Source organism: Pithys albifrons, chromosome 16 (assembly GCF_047495875.1).
Source record: "Pithys albifrons albifrons isolate INPA30051 chromosome 16, PitAlb_v1, whole genome shotgun sequence".
Lineage (NCBI taxonomy): Eukaryota > Metazoa > Chordata > Aves > Passeriformes > Thamnophilidae > Pithys > Pithys albifrons.
This window is the reverse complement of record NC_092473.1, coordinates 6,663,796-6,683,727: the sequence shown is the minus strand read 5'-3', so window position 1 is coordinate 6,683,727 and position 19,932 is coordinate 6,663,796. Positions and strand designations below refer to the sequence as shown.

The 19,932-nt window shown below is 38.8% G+C and overlaps 1 protein-coding gene across 5 annotated transcripts in view; it reads right to left on the bottom strand.

Moving 5' to 3' along the window:
• CLEC16A (C-type lectin domain containing 16A) overlaps nucleotides 1-19,932 on the bottom strand; it is a 64,449-nt gene that overhangs the window by 20,264 nt on the left and 24,253 nt on the right. For all 5 annotated transcript variants that reach the window (XR_011699220.1, XM_071571584.1, XM_071571581.1 and 2 more), the window contains exons 12-21: nucleotides 17,690-17,790; nucleotides 16,835-16,957; nucleotides 15,152-15,261; nucleotides 14,621-14,665; nucleotides 13,255-13,305; nucleotides 12,029-12,157; nucleotides 8,704-8,824; nucleotides 3,951-4,102; nucleotides 3,017-3,221; nucleotides 1,504-1,671 (exon numbers count right to left, since the gene is read on the bottom strand). Coding sequence is in view for 4 of the 5 variants with exons in the window: in XM_071571584.1 (XP_071427685.1) it covers nucleotides 1,504-1,671; nucleotides 3,017-3,221; nucleotides 3,951-4,102; nucleotides 8,704-8,824; nucleotides 12,029-12,157; nucleotides 13,255-13,305; nucleotides 14,621-14,665; nucleotides 15,152-15,261; nucleotides 16,835-16,957; nucleotides 17,690-17,790 (1,205 nt within the window). In the remaining variant the exon portion in view is untranslated. The remainder of the gene's footprint in view (nucleotides 1-1,503; nucleotides 1,672-3,016; nucleotides 3,222-3,950; nucleotides 4,103-8,703; nucleotides 8,825-12,028; nucleotides 12,158-13,254; nucleotides 13,306-14,620; nucleotides 14,666-15,151; nucleotides 15,262-16,834; nucleotides 16,958-17,689; nucleotides 17,791-19,932) is intronic.

Here is a 19,932-nt window from a genome sequence, read left to right as displayed (position 1 = left end):
TTGAAGGGCAGCATTAAGAAATTAATACATAAAGCCAGTAATTTAACTGCAACTTCTTCAGTAATCTTTTTAAAAGGGAAAAATATCATGCTCTTAAAGCAAAAATCACTGTGGGCTTGATTAAGGGATAAGCACAAACAGATTCCTATGAAAGTCACTAGGAATCAGGAAATCTCATTCATTCATTAGCAAAAAAAGAGGCATTTGATATTTGTTTTGTAATCAGATGCACAACAGGATATTAATTCCTCTTTGTTATATTACTGGCTGTCATAAAATAAATTTCTAAGATGGTACACTTGAAATACTTCATGTTTTGTGCCTCATTTCTCGTGCTTTGTATCAAGTAAAAGCTTCAGTATACTTTTTCCTCTGGATTTGCACATGGAAGTCTCAATTTCCGGGAATTCAAAAGAAGTATGTGGTTGTTTGAACTACCTACCATATTGCACCACCTCCAATATCCCTCCCTTCTCAAATTAGTAGATGAAGTCACTTGTTAGGAACAGAAGCCCACTCTTCATGGAGAAAGCAGAAACAGTAACCCTGTAAGGCTGGGGCACCTTTCCAACCACACCTTTTCCACGGAAGTCATGTCAAATAAGGAAATACACTCCCATTATATAACATACCCTTGCCTTTTGAAAAACCTGACTGGCAATATCTATGGTTTTATAATTTGTGTTTCCCAGTGAGGATTCAGGTAAACTGAACTCCAATTTAATCTTAAAGCAGCGAAACATCCATGTTTTAAGTAGGGCATTTGAACTTTGAATCACATTTCAAGAGAAATGCTGAGTTTTGTGAAGTAATTGCCAGCAAGTGGTAATGAAATTGCATCTTTTTGTGTAATACAGCACAAATAAGTACTTTCAAGCAGTATGAAATTCAACTTTAAAGTTATTCAAGCCAAAAGGAGAAAATGTCACCATCTGGAAAAGAAATTCTGCAGAGAAGTCAGTTTGTGAAACAGACAATAAGGAGACAAAAAAGCAAAGAGCTCATTGTTTTAGAATCATTCCTTTAATCCCAATTGCAAGCTAATGTTTTAGGGGAAGCTGTGGCCCTCTTCTCTCTGGCTGGCTCTAAGGTCAGTGAAGCAGTTCACAATATCCTGGCTATTTTTACAATCTGGCACACAAACCATCAGAACCATACTAAAGGAGGAAATATGCCTAAGTGACAGATGTGTTGCATAAATACTGAGTAGGCAAACCAGGATTTAAACTAATTCAATTGGTAAAGGAAGGCAAAGTATTAAGACATTCCCAGCATATCTTGGGAAACTGCCATGGAAGTGTTGCTCACACCATACCCAGAACACATACCCAGGGTATTACTTGTTACTCCAGGAGTAAATTTTACTGTAAAAGCCTCACCCTGGAGGTGTGTGTTCAGGAACACATCACAGTAAGCTTTGCATTGCTTATACAAGCTACAATACAGTTTTTACAGACAGAAATCACAAAGCACAAATGGCTTGTGAATGACGGCTCATCTTACCTGGGACTTTGTCCACGGAGGCAAACACAGAGCGCTGCACGGTGGGGTCGCTGCTGCCGCGCCGGGACTGCTCATAGAACCTGAAGGGAAGGGGCTGGGCTGCAGCTCCAGAACTGTGGCCAAAACCCATAACCTCAGTTGGAGGCTGAACAGGAAGATCCAGGAGAGCTATGTTTAATCACAATTGATAATTTTTGTTACTCAAAAATATATAAAAGGAAGAAGAGGTGAAAATAAAATAGATAGTTTGTTCAGGATCTTAAGGCTAAACTAGATGTTTATCATGACTTGTCTGCATTTGCCTCTTAATTATGGTTACAATGGCACTGGAAACGAGACAACACTTCTGGCAACGTGTTCTGCCATTGCTGTCCACATCACGTTCACACTAAGGAAATCTCAGAATAGAGTGAAGAACTAAAAAAAACTGGATTGCAAAATGCTCCATGAACTAAACAAACAACAGCAATTATTAAGAATAAAAAAACCTTTTGTTTTTCTCTATACAAATAAAGCAACTCATTAGTTACAGATGAACACTTCAGAAAACTACTTAAAGAGACAATCTGCTTTAAATAGGCAAAAAAATGCCTTTGCATTACTATTCAACCTAAAATTTTTAGTATCAAGTAGATCTTTCTTTAAACTTTTTTTATATGAAGGAAGTTATAAAAGTAAAACATATCCACTTCATAAACTCAAAGTATAAAACTCTTTATCAGCTTCCTACCGATCCATAATAAAATAATCTTAAGCCATCTGTAATCAGAATAATTCTCTTGGCAACTCAATAATTTTAATACCAGCTATGACTTTGCTTTTCACATCTCTGATTAGTTCATTATTGCCCTTGGACAATCCAAATAACCTAAATAACTGGGCTCCTTTTTATTTGCACACTTATTTTCCTTCCTGCATTTCAGAGCTTCTTTTTCTATAGTGACCAATTCACTGATTTTGCTGGCAAGCTTCAATTATTTCTCACTCAGTTTTCAAGTAGTATTTGAATCACTCTCCTATTTCCTCAAATTAAATCTTCCCTTCAGCTCTTCACATGGATTTCCTCCAAACACAGGAATCCAGTGCTGATATGTCACTTCACATTTTGGATTGCTCATCAGCACCACATCCAAGCATTACCATCACGAGGACACCATCTAACCCAAGACTCAGGAAAACTGAGCTCCAATTCAGTCCTCGGGCAGCAGAAAATCTGCTTTATATTGGAATTCTGAATCACTGAACCTCATTGAAAGAGATGCTTGACTTTCTGTGCAATAAATGGCAGCAGTGGTAATACAACAGGATTCCTTCTTTTTTATCCATTCCTTAACAGTCTGTCATAAATACAAAACAAGGGATTTCCTCAGGCTATTGCTTGCAAACTCAGCACTGGTTTACAGCTTTCTGTGTCCTCCACTTCTTAAGATCTCTGCCCCTCATCCCTGTGTTACAGAGTGCCTTGAATGCCATGCCAGCCTTGCTGCAGCCCCATTGCTCAGCAGCCCCTCACCTGCGATCCTCTGCATCTTCATGCGCCGCGCCTGGATGCGCCCCTTGGCCAGGCGCTGCTTGGCGATGATGCAGCGGATGTGATCCGAGAAAATAAACGTGGCTTGGAGGATAGGGAAGGGCTTGGAGTGAGGGCTTGAGGCAGGCTTGTGAATGATTATGTTCAGAGCTCTGCTGTCATCCTCTACGCCCGTCACCTGCATATCCTAAAGAGAAACACAAGGCAAGGAGCTAAAGAAAAAGTAAGCTTTTTTAAAACTGTAGATTAAACATCAAAATTAAAAGAAAACTCTATGAATGTTCCATGAAAGCTCCTACAAAGACAGTTTCTATGGTAGAAAACCCAAAACCCAAAACCAAAACAGACTCTGCAAGTTGTACAACCTTGATTTCCTCCTTCAGAAACTGATATTCATAGAGGTTTAGTCAGTTTAAAATTCAGTTAAATTATTTGAGCATAGCACGTTTTCAGGAAACAAAAACAAGGCAAGAAGGAGACACAAATGAGAAAAACTTCGTAAAGTTTTGAAATTAATTAGATAAGCACAGATAATTTTGAAGTTGCAACCTGTCACCTTCCCTACCCTGTGGGAAGATCAGAACCCTTGGAGAGTTCACTGTGCAACTTGAGCAAAGTGTTCGGGACTCAATCTGAATTGGATATGACTTCAGTGCTCCCATGAACACAGCCCAATACACATATCAGGGAAGTTACCTCATCTGCAAGTCTGTCTCTAGTTAACTGTGTAAACTTCAGCAAATCAGAAATGTTTTAAAAGGCAGGAAGCAGAAAAAGGACCATTAACCAAAGAAACACGTAAGCATTGCACAGAGCTTACATATGTGAGCTGTTTATTTATATTACTATTTATCCAACACAAAATGCAGATTTTTAGCTGAGAAAAGGTAACCACCCAGACTACAACTTCTCTTACCTGCAAAAGGCCTGCAAACTTAACCACTCCCCATCCAAGTCTGGCATTATCTGGTTCAACCAAACTCATCTGGTAAATATCCACAGCCAGGAATCTTTGAACTTGACCCCCATCCTTTGTAATGACTGTACAAGCAATTAGATCACTGTTATCTGAAGGAAAGAAGGAAGGAAAAAGGGTACTTAATCACTGAGGTTGAGGATTCTGGGTTTTGGGTGTTTTAGATAACATAAAATGTTAATTTATAAAAGCATAATCATCTTGACAAGGTTAACTCTTTTGTTTGCTTTTTAACAAATATTTTAAATTTTCCTATCATATTTATAGTTACATAGAAAAGGCAAGATAGATTTTAACAACAGTGGTTCAGACATCTTACAAGATACATACAAGATGGGTATTATATGCACTTTGCTTTTTCTTACCACCTCCATTGTCTTTCAGTATAAAAAGTCCCTTCATCTCTAGGGTGAAATTGCAACAGTGCTGATGTTTCTCCCTAAGTGGAAGTGTCAGAAAGTTTTGTTGGAAGACCACGGACAGTACTACACCACTGCAGGCAATTACTTCTACTTTGTTGGAAACTTTGGCTCCTGACACAAGTTACATTTGTACAGGTCTGAAACCTGATATTCTGGCTGCTGGTCATCCTTCAAGAGAGCTTGGGCTCTGCAGGAAAACTGTAGCAGGTTTTTCCCAGTATTTGTTAAATGTGGTGACATTTTTTTCCTTCACTCATGCATTTTATTCACTTACACTGAACAAACATATACTTTCTTTACTATTGCTCCAGGATCCCTCCAACAAGCCCCAAAATACATCCTCCTGCATCTCCTCACTGCCCCTGCTCCAGTTCAAACCCATCATTCTTGAAAAGGGATTAAATCATCTTCTTTACACCAGCTGAGATCTACCAAACACCGCTTAAAGTGGCACCCACCTTTGCTAATCTCAACTAGAGTTGCTTTTTGCTCTGCTTCAAACTGATCCTTTAATCCATACACTTGATATACTCAGATCTTTTTCTCTCTCTCATATTGTACAATCTATAGTAAGTGAAATATTCCAAAGGTTATAGCAAACAGCAGAACTTAAATTTACTCATCCAAACACCTAACCAACTATTTAATATCATATTTCATACAAGAAACATTTGCAGGATAAAAGCTACAAATCAAAGCATTCAGTTCTTCACAGTGGCAGGTCATACAACTCCAGGCAACAGCCATAAATTACGGTTGGGAGGTGGAAGAAATTCCTTTGTGCATAACACAGCACAGCAGGTTACCCAGAGAAGCTGTGCAATTTATATCACCAAAGGTTTTCAAGTTTCAAAAAACCAAAACCAACAATCCTCCCCTAACCAATCTCCTCTTTCCCCCCCAAAAGCCACACCACACAACAAATGAGAGGTCCCTTCCAACTAACATTTCCATGAATCTACCAGCTACCCTTTATCAGCAGGATCCATTCAAAATTGATCAGGTGGTAGGAGAGAAAGAGATAAAATATGGAACCCTAACACAATTAGAAGCAGGTAATTAATGCTAATCCAGTGTGAATTTACTGTGAGCTTTTGAAATTTGAGAAAACAAGTTTAATCAATAAACGCAATACATACAGGACATGATTCAGTTACATGAGGATTGATTGCTATTACCTTCTCACAGCCCTAGAAGGCTCAAGAAATCCATACAGGACTGGCACATACTACTACAATAGGAGCCTGTGGAAGGTTCATTCCTGTTCAGAGCAGGAGCTGAGACACCAGGCAGAAAATCACAAAGAAGATGTAAAATGGCAAAGTAAGCTATGCTTAGCCAGCTGAGTCCTACTCCAATATTATGATGATTACTATTATTATTAACTGAGAAGGAGTTAAATCTCAAACAGCAGGCATAACTAAAAAATGATGGACTTACTATATGGCATATCCTCTACACTGCATAACCTCCTACAGCTGATGCCTTCTTGGAAGCAGTTTCAGTAAAAAGCCCTTAAGGCTTTCAACAACTACAGATGAGTTTCAAAACAGGACACTATTTCTTAATATTTCTTAACTTGGGATGCTTTATTTATTGCCTCTATTCTTCTTTAATCCAATTAGTCCATTAACATCCTTGCTGCAGTTGATTTGAATTCCTGGAACAGTCCTATTCTTCTCAAGGCCTGAAGCACTTGGATTTGGACCCTTTCGAATATGAAATGTCAAGATGCTGAATTTTGTGGATAATCTATTGTGAGATTCTCAACAGGCAGGCCACAGCACCAAATAGAGTTGTGGAGTTCTCAAACAATTGTTTTTGACCAGACTTCAGTGCAACAGCAAGATAATTAAAATAAATGGAATTACTGCTGTACAAATTCAACTGCCCAACTATAACAATGTACTTCAAGTGAAGAACTCCAAGGGCAGAAGTTGCTTTCCAGAGCAGAAAGTCTTCATTTTAGATCTACCAAAAACTTTAAGTAAAGCATTACTGTAAAAGTTTATCAAAGAACAGAAGGGAAAATTACTCATTTATTAGGCAACTGTTACAGGAACCCTTTGAGTTTAAACTGAGTGCAGTCCATTTACGTGACTGTTTCTAATTCACAGCTGCTGAAGGGTCGTAACTACATCACCCTTGATGACAAAAACAGAAGAGAAAGTGTGGTTAAACACATTTCCAGTGAACTGCTCTGAGAATATTTACAGTCATGCTATGGAACTGTTACACATACCTACAACATTTAGATGAAAATATCAAGCCCTGTAAACTTCAGTTTGAAACTGAAAATTTGATCTGGGGATTAAAGTGAACCACAGGCTGAAAGGCCATGCAATAGTGCTGTGACACTGCTGCAAGGAAGTGTCATGTCCCTTCTGACATCAACTGCAATGCCTGACTTCTCCTCATGTAAAACGAAGCCTGGAGCCAGTTTGGACACTACACCTCCAAGACATGGATCCAGGATTTCTGTGGGCCTTCTCTAAGAAAATACAAGTTTTAGGAAACACAACCAAGGAAGGAGAGTTCAAAGATCTCAGCTGTTTGCTGCACAGAGGTAAATTAGGTGAAAATAGCTGCCTGTGTTCATGCAGTACTTACCCGAAAAGATTGTATTACATGAACCCTTCACTAATAAAACAGCTACTTGAGGAGATGGTCTAAATGTACCTGATCTTTAATGATTTTATAATTTATGGTCATCACAATTCCAGAAATCATCTGCAGACATTAAAAGCTCTTACAGAAAACTTTTAGCCCTTTGCATGCAGAGCTGGGATTAGGCTGCAGAGTTAATGCACCCCCTCCCACTTTACAAGAACAACTTTTCCCAACAGCATCCAGCCCATTTGGTATCAGATTCTGCTTTATTGCTTACTGAGAATGCAACAAATCAAGGATCAACCCAGATGTTCCCATGAAGGACATTTTGTTAGGACTGGGGGATGTGTCCCTGGTCATACACCTGCACCACATTTTGGCTTCCTCTCTTTTCCTCAAATATGACGACCAGTTGCACTAGGCAACTCTCTCTAGCTGACCCTGTCTTGAGCAGGGAAGTTAGACTAGGTGATCTCCTGGTGTTCCTTCCAAATCTCAATTATTCCATCATAAACTTTTCTCCAACATTTTTTAAGAAATATTGACTGCTTTTTTAAAGCCTGTAGTTTTGGCAGAGAGAGAGTGAAGGAGGAGACTTAACTATAAGGTTGCTGTTTTCAGTTTCAGCAATGAAATGACAACTTTAAATGTATCATTATTTACCTCTTGGCCATGGTACTTAAAACATTACCACTAACAGAATCTTGATATCAGCCTGAAACCAAGCACTGAGCCTGTTAATTTGAGCTGCCAGTGAACTTCACACAGTGAGTTGCTGTGTAAGACTAAAAAGACACCTACAGGAGACACCTACAGCAGCCCAAGGCAGGCAGTTATCACATAACATGTGAGTAATTCAAACCCCTTACAGCAGAGAAATAAAACTGAAAAGTAACAGTAGATATCACTCTGGTGGCAGAATACCCAGCAATATGGACTGAACCTTCTGTGGAATTCCCTGGCTCTCAATACATACATTCATATATGGTGTTGACAACCTGGCAACTACACCTAAAGGTTTACAATGAACATATGCCTATTAAAATATTAAAATGTTTCTTTACAAGAAACTGCAATCTTTCTCATCCAGTTCCCATAAAGCACCAGCACTATATTCAGGCAAAAGGGAAAAAAGCTATTTTGATAAAGTGAGTTTTGCAGGATTTTTCAAAATCAAAACAGTAGCTTTAAACCATTACTGGATCATGTTAACCTCTACTTGACACTACTTGTAAACAAACAAGCATAACCACTGGAGGCATCTTAATGTTCAGAAGAATTTCAAAAGCCTTGTAATAATATAGATTGAGGGAAATGTGTTACTTCAACAATATCTTGAAGTGATAATTAGAAGAGGCACACAACTGGAATTTTTAGGTCACATTTTGCCCACTGCTAAGTCTCCTCCCAAGACACAGCAATGATGTGTATCCTGTTTGGTTTATGCCAAAATTCTGATATTCTCCTCTTTCTCTCTCTGTGGCAACAAAAGACTTGAACTGGAAAACCCATTTTTATATTACAACACACACTAGAACTTTACCACTGTACCACCTCAATTCAGGTAGCTTAGGTAACAATGGCAGTAATAAGCAGTTTAGAGAAAAAAACCTAAAAAAGCCAGCAATTTTTCCTATTTGGGAAATCAAGGGACTACTTACTCAGATCAAGAACATCGTCTGTCTTTATGAGATCTCCCTCCCTCGTGAGGGGTAACTGAGTTTCTGGCTCACCTCGCAGGTGCAGAGACAGCGAACGGAGCATAAAGAAAACTCTGATTGCCTTGAGAATAAAAGAAAAGAACGTTAAACTATCGCTACACCTGGTACTGCCTATTTTAACAGAATCTTACAAACATACACTGGCTTTTACAAGCCCCAAGTTTGTTGTCATATGTGAAATCAACATTTTAAATTGCAAAAGCAGAATGTAATTTCATAGTTAGAAAAAGATATGAAAGAAGTTGAAACATCCTATTCATGTTCAGTGAGGTAGATGCAGGAGAGATTTTCTTGTACTGGCACACACACCTACACAGATTGTGACTGACAGGCAAGTTTTTCTTTACTTGCTGTTTTCAGACTGATTGCATTTGCAATACCTGCACACCACAGACACCTCCACCACCAGCCTTCAGAGACTGTCACATTTTGAACTTAAGGCAGTGAGAACTTTTCTGGCCAAGTTTAGCTAAGATGTCTACAAGCTGGAGAGAAAACAATGGGGATTTTTGCATTTTAATTTGCTGTGTTCATCAAAACTAGCCATATGTAATACAACATTCTTGGAGCACTTAATTCATATTCACCAGGGCAAAGCATCCTGAAAGCTGCACCAGTCCCAAGAAACTTGCAACAGCTGCTCTTTGAAATTAATAAGCTAGTTTTGATTCATAAATTCATGACATATGGTATGCAAAGACCAAAACTGTCAAAGAACAATCATCATATCAGCCACATTTTGAAAGGCACCATTTATAACTCTCTTCCCCTCCAAGAACTGCATTTTCAGTATAGCAAATGAAAAATCATTTTTTATTACTTCCACTGTTTTGTTTTTAAGAGTTTCCTACATAGTAATTCTGTGGCATACTGTAAATTAACTGCTGCCTTACAGTAAAAGCATTGAATTCATGAACAGCTGCAGTGCCCAGAAACTCCCAGATTGCAGGAAGTATTAGGAAAACAAATCTAAAGTGCCTTAAGGGAAAACCCTTCACCCCTCTGTTTTTAGAATCAACAGAACTGTGGCTCCTGTGAACCAGAAATGTGAGTGCTGGGCCAGCCATCGACTGGCAGTGCTTTCAGAACTTTCTGGCAGAACAGGGATGGAGACAGGGAAGTCATGTATCCAGCCCTTCCATGAAATGACACAAAGCAGATGAATCTGGCATGCTGTTGAAATCTAACGGGGCAATATGGTTATGTGAAGCAAAGGATTTCAAGGGTATCTAAAAAAAAATATGATATTAACACTACATTATTTATAAGAACAGAATCACTTTGTAATGGGAGATCTCTCCCCTTTAAGCAGACTGCATTCTAATGGATTGTGGATTTACTGAAAGTATTTATGATTACTATAAAGCAGTTTTACTACCAGATGCTCCAAGAAAAAAACTCACAATAATGGGTTTAAAACTTTTCAAATTCAATCAAGAATAAGACAATTTTTGGTAACCCAAAAGTCAAACCCAATCAGGCTTTTTTTGGGTTTTGGGTTTGTTTTTGTTGTGTGTGTTTTTTGTTTTTTTTTTTTTTTTTTTAATTCATAGGGCATCCATCACTCAGTCTGCTTTCACTTATTTTTCCCTTCAATCTTCTTCCTCCTGGAGCATTAATTTTTGTTGCATACATTCCCTACAAATTGTCACTTGTCTCCAAACATGTAATCACATTTTTTGCAGATTAAGGTACAGGAGCAGGAAATAAAATTAGAGCTTTAGTCTTTGCAAACAAATAAGAAAGACATCAGATGAAAAGGGAACTACCCTGTGCTTCCTACAGTATTGCCAGCCCTCAGTTTGTCAGCAATATCAATACAGACCCAAAAGCACATGAGCTGGGCCTTCCTAGAATGTTTTATTGCCACTTAGAGACTTTCTCAAACAAAAGGAGTGAGAGCCTAAAAAGATGTGATGTCTAACAGCTAAGAACTCAATATCATCAAAGTAAGGGACTTCTTCCCTTGCCAGTGAAATAGACCCTGAGAACTTTCCTGGACTCATGACACAGGATGCTCAGAATAGAACTGTGTCCATTTGAAAGCACCAGCAAAACCCACCAGTTAAGTGGCAGCAGCAATGGCACAAGATATACCTTAAGTTCAGCATGTTTTGTGGCAATTCAGCCAGTGCAGGGTAGCTCAGCTGGAAGAAAGGAGTGTAGGAATTGAGAAAATGCTAAAACTTCCAGAGCAATGTGACTGGGGAAGGAGGACCAATAAGGAGGCATTGTGGCAGTTCTTGCTGATAACAAAGACCCTTTCATCCCAAAGACTCTAGAGGAATATTTGAATTGATTTTTTAATTTCCACCAACAGAAGTTAAACTATTCCTTATTTAGCACATGAACACCATGAACAGTCAGTTTACATTAATGTGCATTTCTAAGTATCCTTCTGTTAAATGCCTCAGAGAGAATTCCAGGAAGCATTTTTGCTTTCTAAGAATATTTTTCAAAATAATTCACTGTATTTTACCAGACAACTTGCTGTGATAACAAAAGCTGTGTGGCTTACACTAAGTAATGAAAACAAAGCTTTTCAGAAGATTCCTGGAAACACGTTTTTTCTTCAAGGGTACTTGAGTATACTGCACAGAAACCCAAGGAACAGCACTTTTCAAATAATGATGTTGTGCAGTAATCTCTCTCTTAGACTTACTGGCACTGCCAGATAAGGGCCAAGAACTGATTAACCTAAGAATGGTGATAATGATGTTGTCATTCAGGTCAGTATCATCTCTACAGATTGAGTCAGGCATAAAAATAGGTATTTTGCTATTTTCCCCCTCATTCTCAAGATCTCTATCATGAATTATGAACTCTGGAGTAGAATTAAACCTTTTGCTATGTCTAGAAACATGAGCAACATGAAGCCAGTCAGGCTTCCACTGGAGATTCCTACTACAGGAATTTAATTGAAAGGTAGACAGAGATATCAGATCACAAAAGGAAGCTGACAATGTATCAGTGAGGTCACCAAAATGTGTCTCCCTGTAGATGTCTGCATGGTCTGAAAAATTAAAACCCCAGTGCAAGAGCATGATGTGTTGACTAGACACAAAAAATTATGGAGAAAAAGCTTCTCTGCTGGGACAGGTAATTATATATATAATACTCTGCACAGGTCTCTTCACCAAGTAGCTATGATTTTATGGATGAAGCTTCCAACCAACCAGTTTTCAAGTAAAAATATTTCTAGAGTTGTTCAAAGACTTTGACATAATTTTGCCATGAAAAAAATGTAAGAAAAAGTCTTACTCACTCTTCGTGTTCTTTCCACATCTCCACAAGGCAATCTTTTCACAAAGTCAATCCCAGTCAGCGGAGTCCCCGTTGGAGGCAACAAGATCGAGGCATCCATCATCAAGTATTCCACATTCATGGGTTTAATCTATAGAAGAATTCTAACATTGATTACTATACAGAACAATAAGCATTTGCCTCTTTACATTCAAATACAATTAATTGTTGCATATTGTAGAGTTCTGAGAATTTTTAAGGCCATCTGTCTTACTTTAAGCTCCTTACATACAATCTCTCTTTTATATTTCTTCATCACTCCCTCACTGTTGAAGTTTTCATTGTGATAAAACAGGGGGGAAACTCCAAAAGACTACTGAAGAAAAGGTATTTCCCTAATACTAAAAACCAAATTTGTCAGGTTTAAGTTTTGACTTAAATTTGTGATTACTTCAATCACAAGAAAGAGCTTCTCAAAACGTTCTCTAAAAAGAACTTTCTAGTTTCTAATAATGCAGCAACTTCCAAGGTTAAATGTTTCATTAAACACTTCTATTATTTAGGCTGGTAAGACGTGTAAGATGCTTCCCATATTAAAAGACTTATTACAACACACCAACTGTAGATGGTTCTTTTTCATAGAACAAACCAGCAGTTGCTCATTAAATCCCTGTGCCACTGGGGAAAAAATCCTGCAACTGACTACCCAAAGGATTTTTATCTGAACTCTAACCTAAGAATTGAAACACATAATTACTTTTAAAACAAGTATACAGGTTCAGTATGAACTGCCTGAGGTTAATCTTAGTAATCCATTAACACCTTCACAGGCTGTACCTCCCCTAGAGAAAAGCCTCAGTGTTTGCTTGCTAGAACCCTGTTTTTCACTGGTAAATAAAGTGACACCACTCAGAACTGAGACCTTGCTGGGCTTTAGACAGATACAGGAAGATTTTTATATTGTTTTTATATTGGGAAAAAATAAATCCCATGTCCCATTTAGCAGGATAAAATAATTTTTGTATAATCTGTCTCAGAAAGTAATGTGCTTTATTAAATAGTTGTGAAATTTCACATAAACAATTTATGTAAGTACAGACACAACTCCTCAGAGACCAAAAAGCCACCCACATTTTGTTATTCTACTCCCAGCAACACAGACCCCAGAGTTCTCACTAAGTATCAGCAACTGCTCCTGTGTTGCCCCTGGGGTGGAGCACTTGGCAGGGCAGCAAGGGTGTCACTTACTGTCATACTCCGGTACTCGTCTTCAAACATATCCAGAAAAATTTCTTCTCCCTTCCAAAAGAAAGAATATGGACATACCATGAACCCTTGGGGCTGTGGAGCTGCTTGTTTGTTTGTTTATGGGTATCTGTGAGGAGAGGCTGGGGCTGCCTTGGGCCAGCAGCAAACTGCTGAGCCCTTCAGCAACACTGAGGGCACCTCTGGAAAACACACTTAAAGGGAGAGAGACTCCCCCCAGAGAGGGCCATGGTGGGGCAGATGCCCACACTGCAGCAGGAAGACATGCCCTGAATGAGCCGCAGTCTCTGCAGGACCCCCAGATTATTTTCCTGCAGAACTGCAGCCCATGGAGGAGGGGACCTACACTGGGGCAGGGGAAAGTGTGAGGAGGAAGAAGCAGCAGAGATGAACTGTCATGGGCTGACACCAAAACTCTGTTTCCCCATCACCCCTACATCACCCAGCAGGGAGACAGGGGAGTAGAGCCAGGAATGAAGGAGCAAAGCTGAGTCTGGGAAAAGGCAGGGGCAGGGGGAAGGTTTTTTTTTTAAATTTGTCTCTGTTTCTCACCATCTCTATTTTTATTGGCAATACATTAATTTTTGCCAAGTTGTGCCTGTTCCACCCATGACTATAATTAGTAAGTGCCCTCCCTGTTCTTTACCCTGACAGCAAGATACTTTCTGCTCTCTCCATCCTGTTGAGGAAGGTCAGTGAAAGAGCAGTTGAGTTGACCTCTAGCAGCCAAGCAAGGTCAGCCCAGCACAAGGTGCTTATTTTTTGCAAGCCATATTGAGCAAACAGTCTTCAAAAGAATTCTAACAAAAACAGGAAGATATTTCAGACACTTGAAATCTGTAATGGATTTTACTGCTCCTTCTATGGAAGGTAACACCTAGGGCTTATCATTTTAATTCCTTCATTGTTTACAACACACACACACAAAAGGCAAAAAGCTCCAAAGGTCTCCAGTAAGCAAAAATATTAAGTATCATAATTTCAGATAAGATACAAACAAAAAGTAATGTCAAAACCAAACACATTCCGTATTAGTGTCAATGATAAAATCCCAGGAATCATGTTCTCATTGTGTGGCTCAGTTCCATGAAATATGCAACAAAAGCAACAAAGGGACATGACCTCCAGTACAAGCCCTGGGAGTCTTCTGGGAGCCCTTTTGTGTGGTATGGGAAGGGCAGGAAAGGAGAGGAACCCCCCAACAAAAAACCTCCTTTTCTGTCACAAATTTGGAGTCATCATCTTTCAAAAAGTGCTGCTTTGGGCACCAGTGAAGACTGGGCTGCAGGCTTGCTGCTAATTCCACATTATGTAATGGACTTTTTCTTACAGCATTTTGCAAATATACCTTATAGAAACGACGAAGGAGATGAACACTTTCTTCCCTTGCACCCTAGAAAAGATAGAATGTTTTTCAGGGAGTACATACACAATTTGCTTATTAGCCATGTTAAAAAACCCACCCAAAAACTCATATGGAAGAGACTGTCTAGTGATATCCCCACAGATATGGCCTTCATCCCAGAGTCTGACAGAATACAGTCCTTGCACTTTTGAAAATACAGCCCATGTGAGCTCATTAGTTTCAAAAGCACTTTTATTTACAGTATTGAGATGATGACATAAAATTTCAGTGAGAAAATTAAACATAACACTGCTTGAGAAGGTACAACTTTAAATATCATGGTAACAGCAAAGCTGAGGACAGAACACAGGTTTTGATTCTTTTGCACAGACCCACCAATGCAAAGATGTTCTAGAAAATAGAATTTCACATTCAGGCTTATTGAAATCAGAAATTAAACAAATTTATTCAACTACACTACAAAATTCAAGGACTAGTAATGCTGTGACTGGTGATTTGACAGAAAATACTCACCTCAAGACAAGCAAGGTGAACATCTTTTATGATGCTGCCATTTTTAGAAAACACAAGCTGCTTCAGCAATAAGCAGCCAAGTTCTAGAGTTGCCAAACGGATTTTTCCATCTATGAAAAGAAAATTTCAATACACAAAATAGCGGCAGTTTGATTACTGTTCTTCTCATTACCTGATGTTCTTAAATATTTTTACTTTTCCCCAAACTGTCAAACGTTGCTCCTCTGTCACACACCCCCTTTCTGACAAGGATGATGGTGGCTCACAACACTGATGGCTATAAAAGAACTGGAAGAGCAATTTAAAGCAGAAGAAAATGTAAAGCAGAATTGTGCAGTAAGAAGGCAACAAGGACTAATACTATTGAAAAATAAGCCAAACCCAATGCCTTTATTAATGTGCAACACAGGTGGAATTACCCTAAAATTACCAAAGGATCAGAGATAAAGTTACAAGGTGAAAGGAAGCTTTGTGTGCAGTACTAATAAGGCACAGCATTTCCTTAAAAGAAGTCCAAATGATTCAGATACAGTCTGGACGTGAGAATCCAGAGGAGTCAGAGTGAAACAACGCATTGAGATTTTAAGGTTGGTGTCGAAAGGATTTTAGCAAAAGGTATTAGAAATTATGTACAGTCTGAGCTGAGTGATCTGCACTAAGACAATATACCCAAGAGACAGACAGACAACTGAGCTTTTAACTCCAACTCCCCTCTACTACTTGAAAAGTTAGCACTATGCTCCCAGAAACTAAAAATACAAAGGTCAGTACCCCCCAAAAAGAGAAAAGATGTTCTACACAGCATTTAGTAAGTGTAGCACTTCCCTCCCCAGACCTGCCTTTACTTAAATAAATGCATTTCCTCATCTTACACTCCTTCCTGCAGCTGTATGTACAAACTCTTCATACATAACACGTTTTTAATCTCTAACTGGCACATCAGCACAAGTTAAAACTCTCTAGGTTAGCCTTGCAAATCAAACTGACAGGTTTTATTCTGCAGACAAACAGGAATTTGATAAAGTGCCAGTTTCAGAGGAAAACCAGTTCTACTCATTTGAAGTTTTAAGGGGGAAAGTGCAGGGAGAAGAGGTGTGGCTTGAATAAAAGTCATATTTCCATGGAATAGGTCACTGAGCTTTGTAATCCTCATTTCACACACAAAAAAAGCTGAAGGAAAAACCCCCAAATTTTCTGCAGAAGAGTTCAGAACTGAAAATGCAATTCGAGACTAAAAAAACCAAAAAATCATGAAAAAATTTGCTACCATCTAGAGGTGATGGACAGAGGCCTGCTATGAGCAAAGGATATCATGTCATTTTCAGGACTATTTCTTCACTGAAATTACTTTTACAAACCAAAGTGCCACAAATCACATTTTCACATTAGGCAAAAATCACTCAATTTTTGTTTACTCAAAAGCACAGAAAGCAGGAATTAAGACAACAGATCCTTGTATAGTTCTGAGTATAACAACAACTATTCAGCAGAAATCCAGAGTTTCTGGTTCCTCAAACACCAAGTTAAAACCCAATCGCTGTCTTTCACAAGCCATATGTACGTATTGCTCATCAAAGAGCATGCCCACAGTCACGTTCCCCTCAGAGAGAAGAGCCTGGAGAGCTCTTTTCCATCTTCACAAATATCAGCTTGGAAGGAAAACAAACACTGGCAAAGCAATACCTGGTTGTGCAGCATAATTCATTATCCTGATGAGCCTTTCTGCAAGTACATGATTATATGAGTTTCTCTCTTCAGCATGTTGAGCTGGAAGCTGAATTCTCTCCAGCTTGACTGGGTCAATTCCTTTTCCAGGGGTGAGGGACAAAAGGCAAATCAGAAAACAGGAGGATGTCCCAAGGCAAGTATTTAATACTATAACAGTTTTCTCAGAAGACAATAATTAGCAATATGAAACTAGGCAAATCAGCTTTGAATTAATATTACAAGGAAAAGGAGGAACAACAGAAAGACTAAAGACATTGATGAATCCCTGAAAATTGTCAGTCTTAAACAGAGCCTGCTGGGTGAAGGTACTCAAAAGCCCAAAGTGGTTGGTGAAATCCAAATATTTTGCTGCTTTTGAAATTCTCAGACTATTTGTTTGCACCTAAATCAAATCAAAGTCAAGCCATACATGTGAAGAGCACAATGGCTAACGGGGAAAAGATAAAAGTCTGATTTTAAATTCTGCTCTGCTAGTAAGTGATCTGTTCATACATGTTTAAAAAAATGAGAATTTGATTTTGTAGCTAATAGCCTCTTACTGAATATCCTTACCCATGCAAATCACATTTCCCTGACTTGTTATTAAAAACATTAACTTCATCTTTCTTCAACATATTCCTCTAAAACATCAAGTTATTTCTCAGAATAGACTGGTTACTCTAAGACCTCTTAGAACAATACATAATTATGGATTGCTGGGGATCTCCCTATCCTGTTCTAAAAAATGGCAACAAACAATCCCATAAAACAGGAGGTGCAAAGTTTTGTCCACCCCTGGCCTTGCAGTTAACTCTGTACAACAACACTTACCTTTGTTGTGTGACATTGCATATAAAAGACAGAGCACAAAGAGGGCATAGTAATCATCTTCAGGACAGTCCAGTGCATTATAGACCATATCAAGAAAAGGCCTGTGGAAAGGAGTAATTTAAAAAAGGAAAATGGTTAAGAAAAAAAACTATCTATAGGAAAATGAGTAACTATCTTATTTTGCATGCAGATAATGAAAGAGGCAAATTTACAGTAATGCACATTTTCAGGCATTAAAAAAAGAAGTTTCTGTTACAGAGTACTGAGATTATAGCCATGCCTCCTATTTACATTCTGACACTAATTCTGATGTTTTAACAGCATTTGTTGCATAATACCTTCCCAAGAACTGACTGTTCAAACATTTACTGGTTGTTTGTGGCCCATTATTACCTATGCAGAAACACTCTAAAGCTGTTTTAAGTGTATACTTAAGTAACTTCAAGGAGCTGCTCTCAGTGTTGCACAAAAGAAACAGATTACCTTAAAACTCAAGTCCTGAACAGTTGAAAAGTTTTTACTATTACAAGTAAGCACTTTTCCCCAGAAGTTTGAAGGAAGCCAGGTTGTTCCAAAACTATCAACAACTTAACCATCCAACAGTTATAGGAAAGAAAAATCAATAAGGAGAGAACATTTAAATGAAAAAAAAAAAGCTTTTGACTGGAGATGAGCTTTATTTTCCTGAGTTTAAGCATGTGTGACCTATGACACTTATGCAGGAAGTGACAAAGTGCCAAGTTCACCCTTTACCTGTACCCAGAAGAGACCACAAAAGTCAATGTCATCCAAATGCCGTTTGGACAGATCAGATATGGCTGAGATTTAGCTGATATGAGCACAGGCCTGACTGAAAGGCAGCTTGGCTTCTTGTCTTAGGCTGGCTTGCATTCAATCAGTTGTACCAGTTCAGAGCACAAGTAAAAATTCAATATATTTTCATACTTGGTCCAGACAAACAAACAATATATCAGAGAAGTATCACCAGAAGATGAGAGTCTAGAACTCTCAGTGAAAAGAGTTAATTCCCTACCTTTTAAAATATTTTTAACAGTGAAAGCAAAAAAATCCTTGCATTACCTAAATTACATTGAAATAAAATAAATTAAAATAACATCAAAGTCATAAAACCCAATACATTTTCCTGTTTTCAGAGCCAGCAGACAAGAAGCAACCACTCCAAACCCGTGGTTGTGGCCAGCTGAGGGTCAGAAGGGCTATCAGAGACCAGAACACAACACACTTCAGTCCCTCCTCCAGGCCTGCGGCGCCATCACGGCCACACAATGTCCCTGCAAAGCCACCGAGTCATAACAGACTTGAACTTCCCATCAGCTCCACACAAATCTCACCAACATGTTCTCTTTACCGAAACAAGGCAATGAGCACATGAACAGAACAGGCAGTTCCCCTGCTCGGTTCCCAACACTGCATTTCTGAAGCTGCACCATGAGCATCCTCCCCCAGAAATGCCACCTGTGCCCAAGTTCGACACTGCTCTGGGCCTAAGCCAAATTTCCCACATACGGTGGATCTTCTAAGAGAATGTAACTATTCAAGGAAAACCAACCTAAATAATTAGCAATGTTGAAAACAAACCAAGAGGGCCTTCAGGTTTCCTGTGCATTAAATGAGCCCCACACGCCTCACGTCACCCTCAGAGGGTCAAGAGCTAAAGGAGAAAGAGGACCAAGACATCCATGGTCAATAAATTAAAATACTCAAACACAAGATAACGTGAAGTCTGTTTTCAGACCAACAACAGACAGTAACTAACTCAAAACCTGAGCTATGATATAGAAGTAGTATTTAACATAATTGTACTAAAGCCAAGGCTTTAGCAGGTCAAACCTGTTGAAATATCTGTAGTTGTTCATTTAACACCTGTATTGTATGGTATTAAGTGATTTCTGTGAACTAATGCATTTTTCATTGTTTTACCCCTGCATACTAAATACATTTGTGAAGTTACATAACTTGAAAAAAATACTACAGGAGCAAGAGAAACTGTTTTCATTCCAGATGCTTCATCTGTCTATCTGCATTATTGGAATCTCAGCCACAACAACCTGAGGCCAGAACAGCTTCCAGGAATCCCACTCACCAACAGTCCCCAGACACACCCAACACAGGACAGACCCAGAAACACTCCAGCTATAAGAAACCCGCAACAGAAGCCCCAACACAGCATGAAAATGCTTTGCTGTGCAGCATATCCTAAAAGAAAGTTAATTTAAAACATG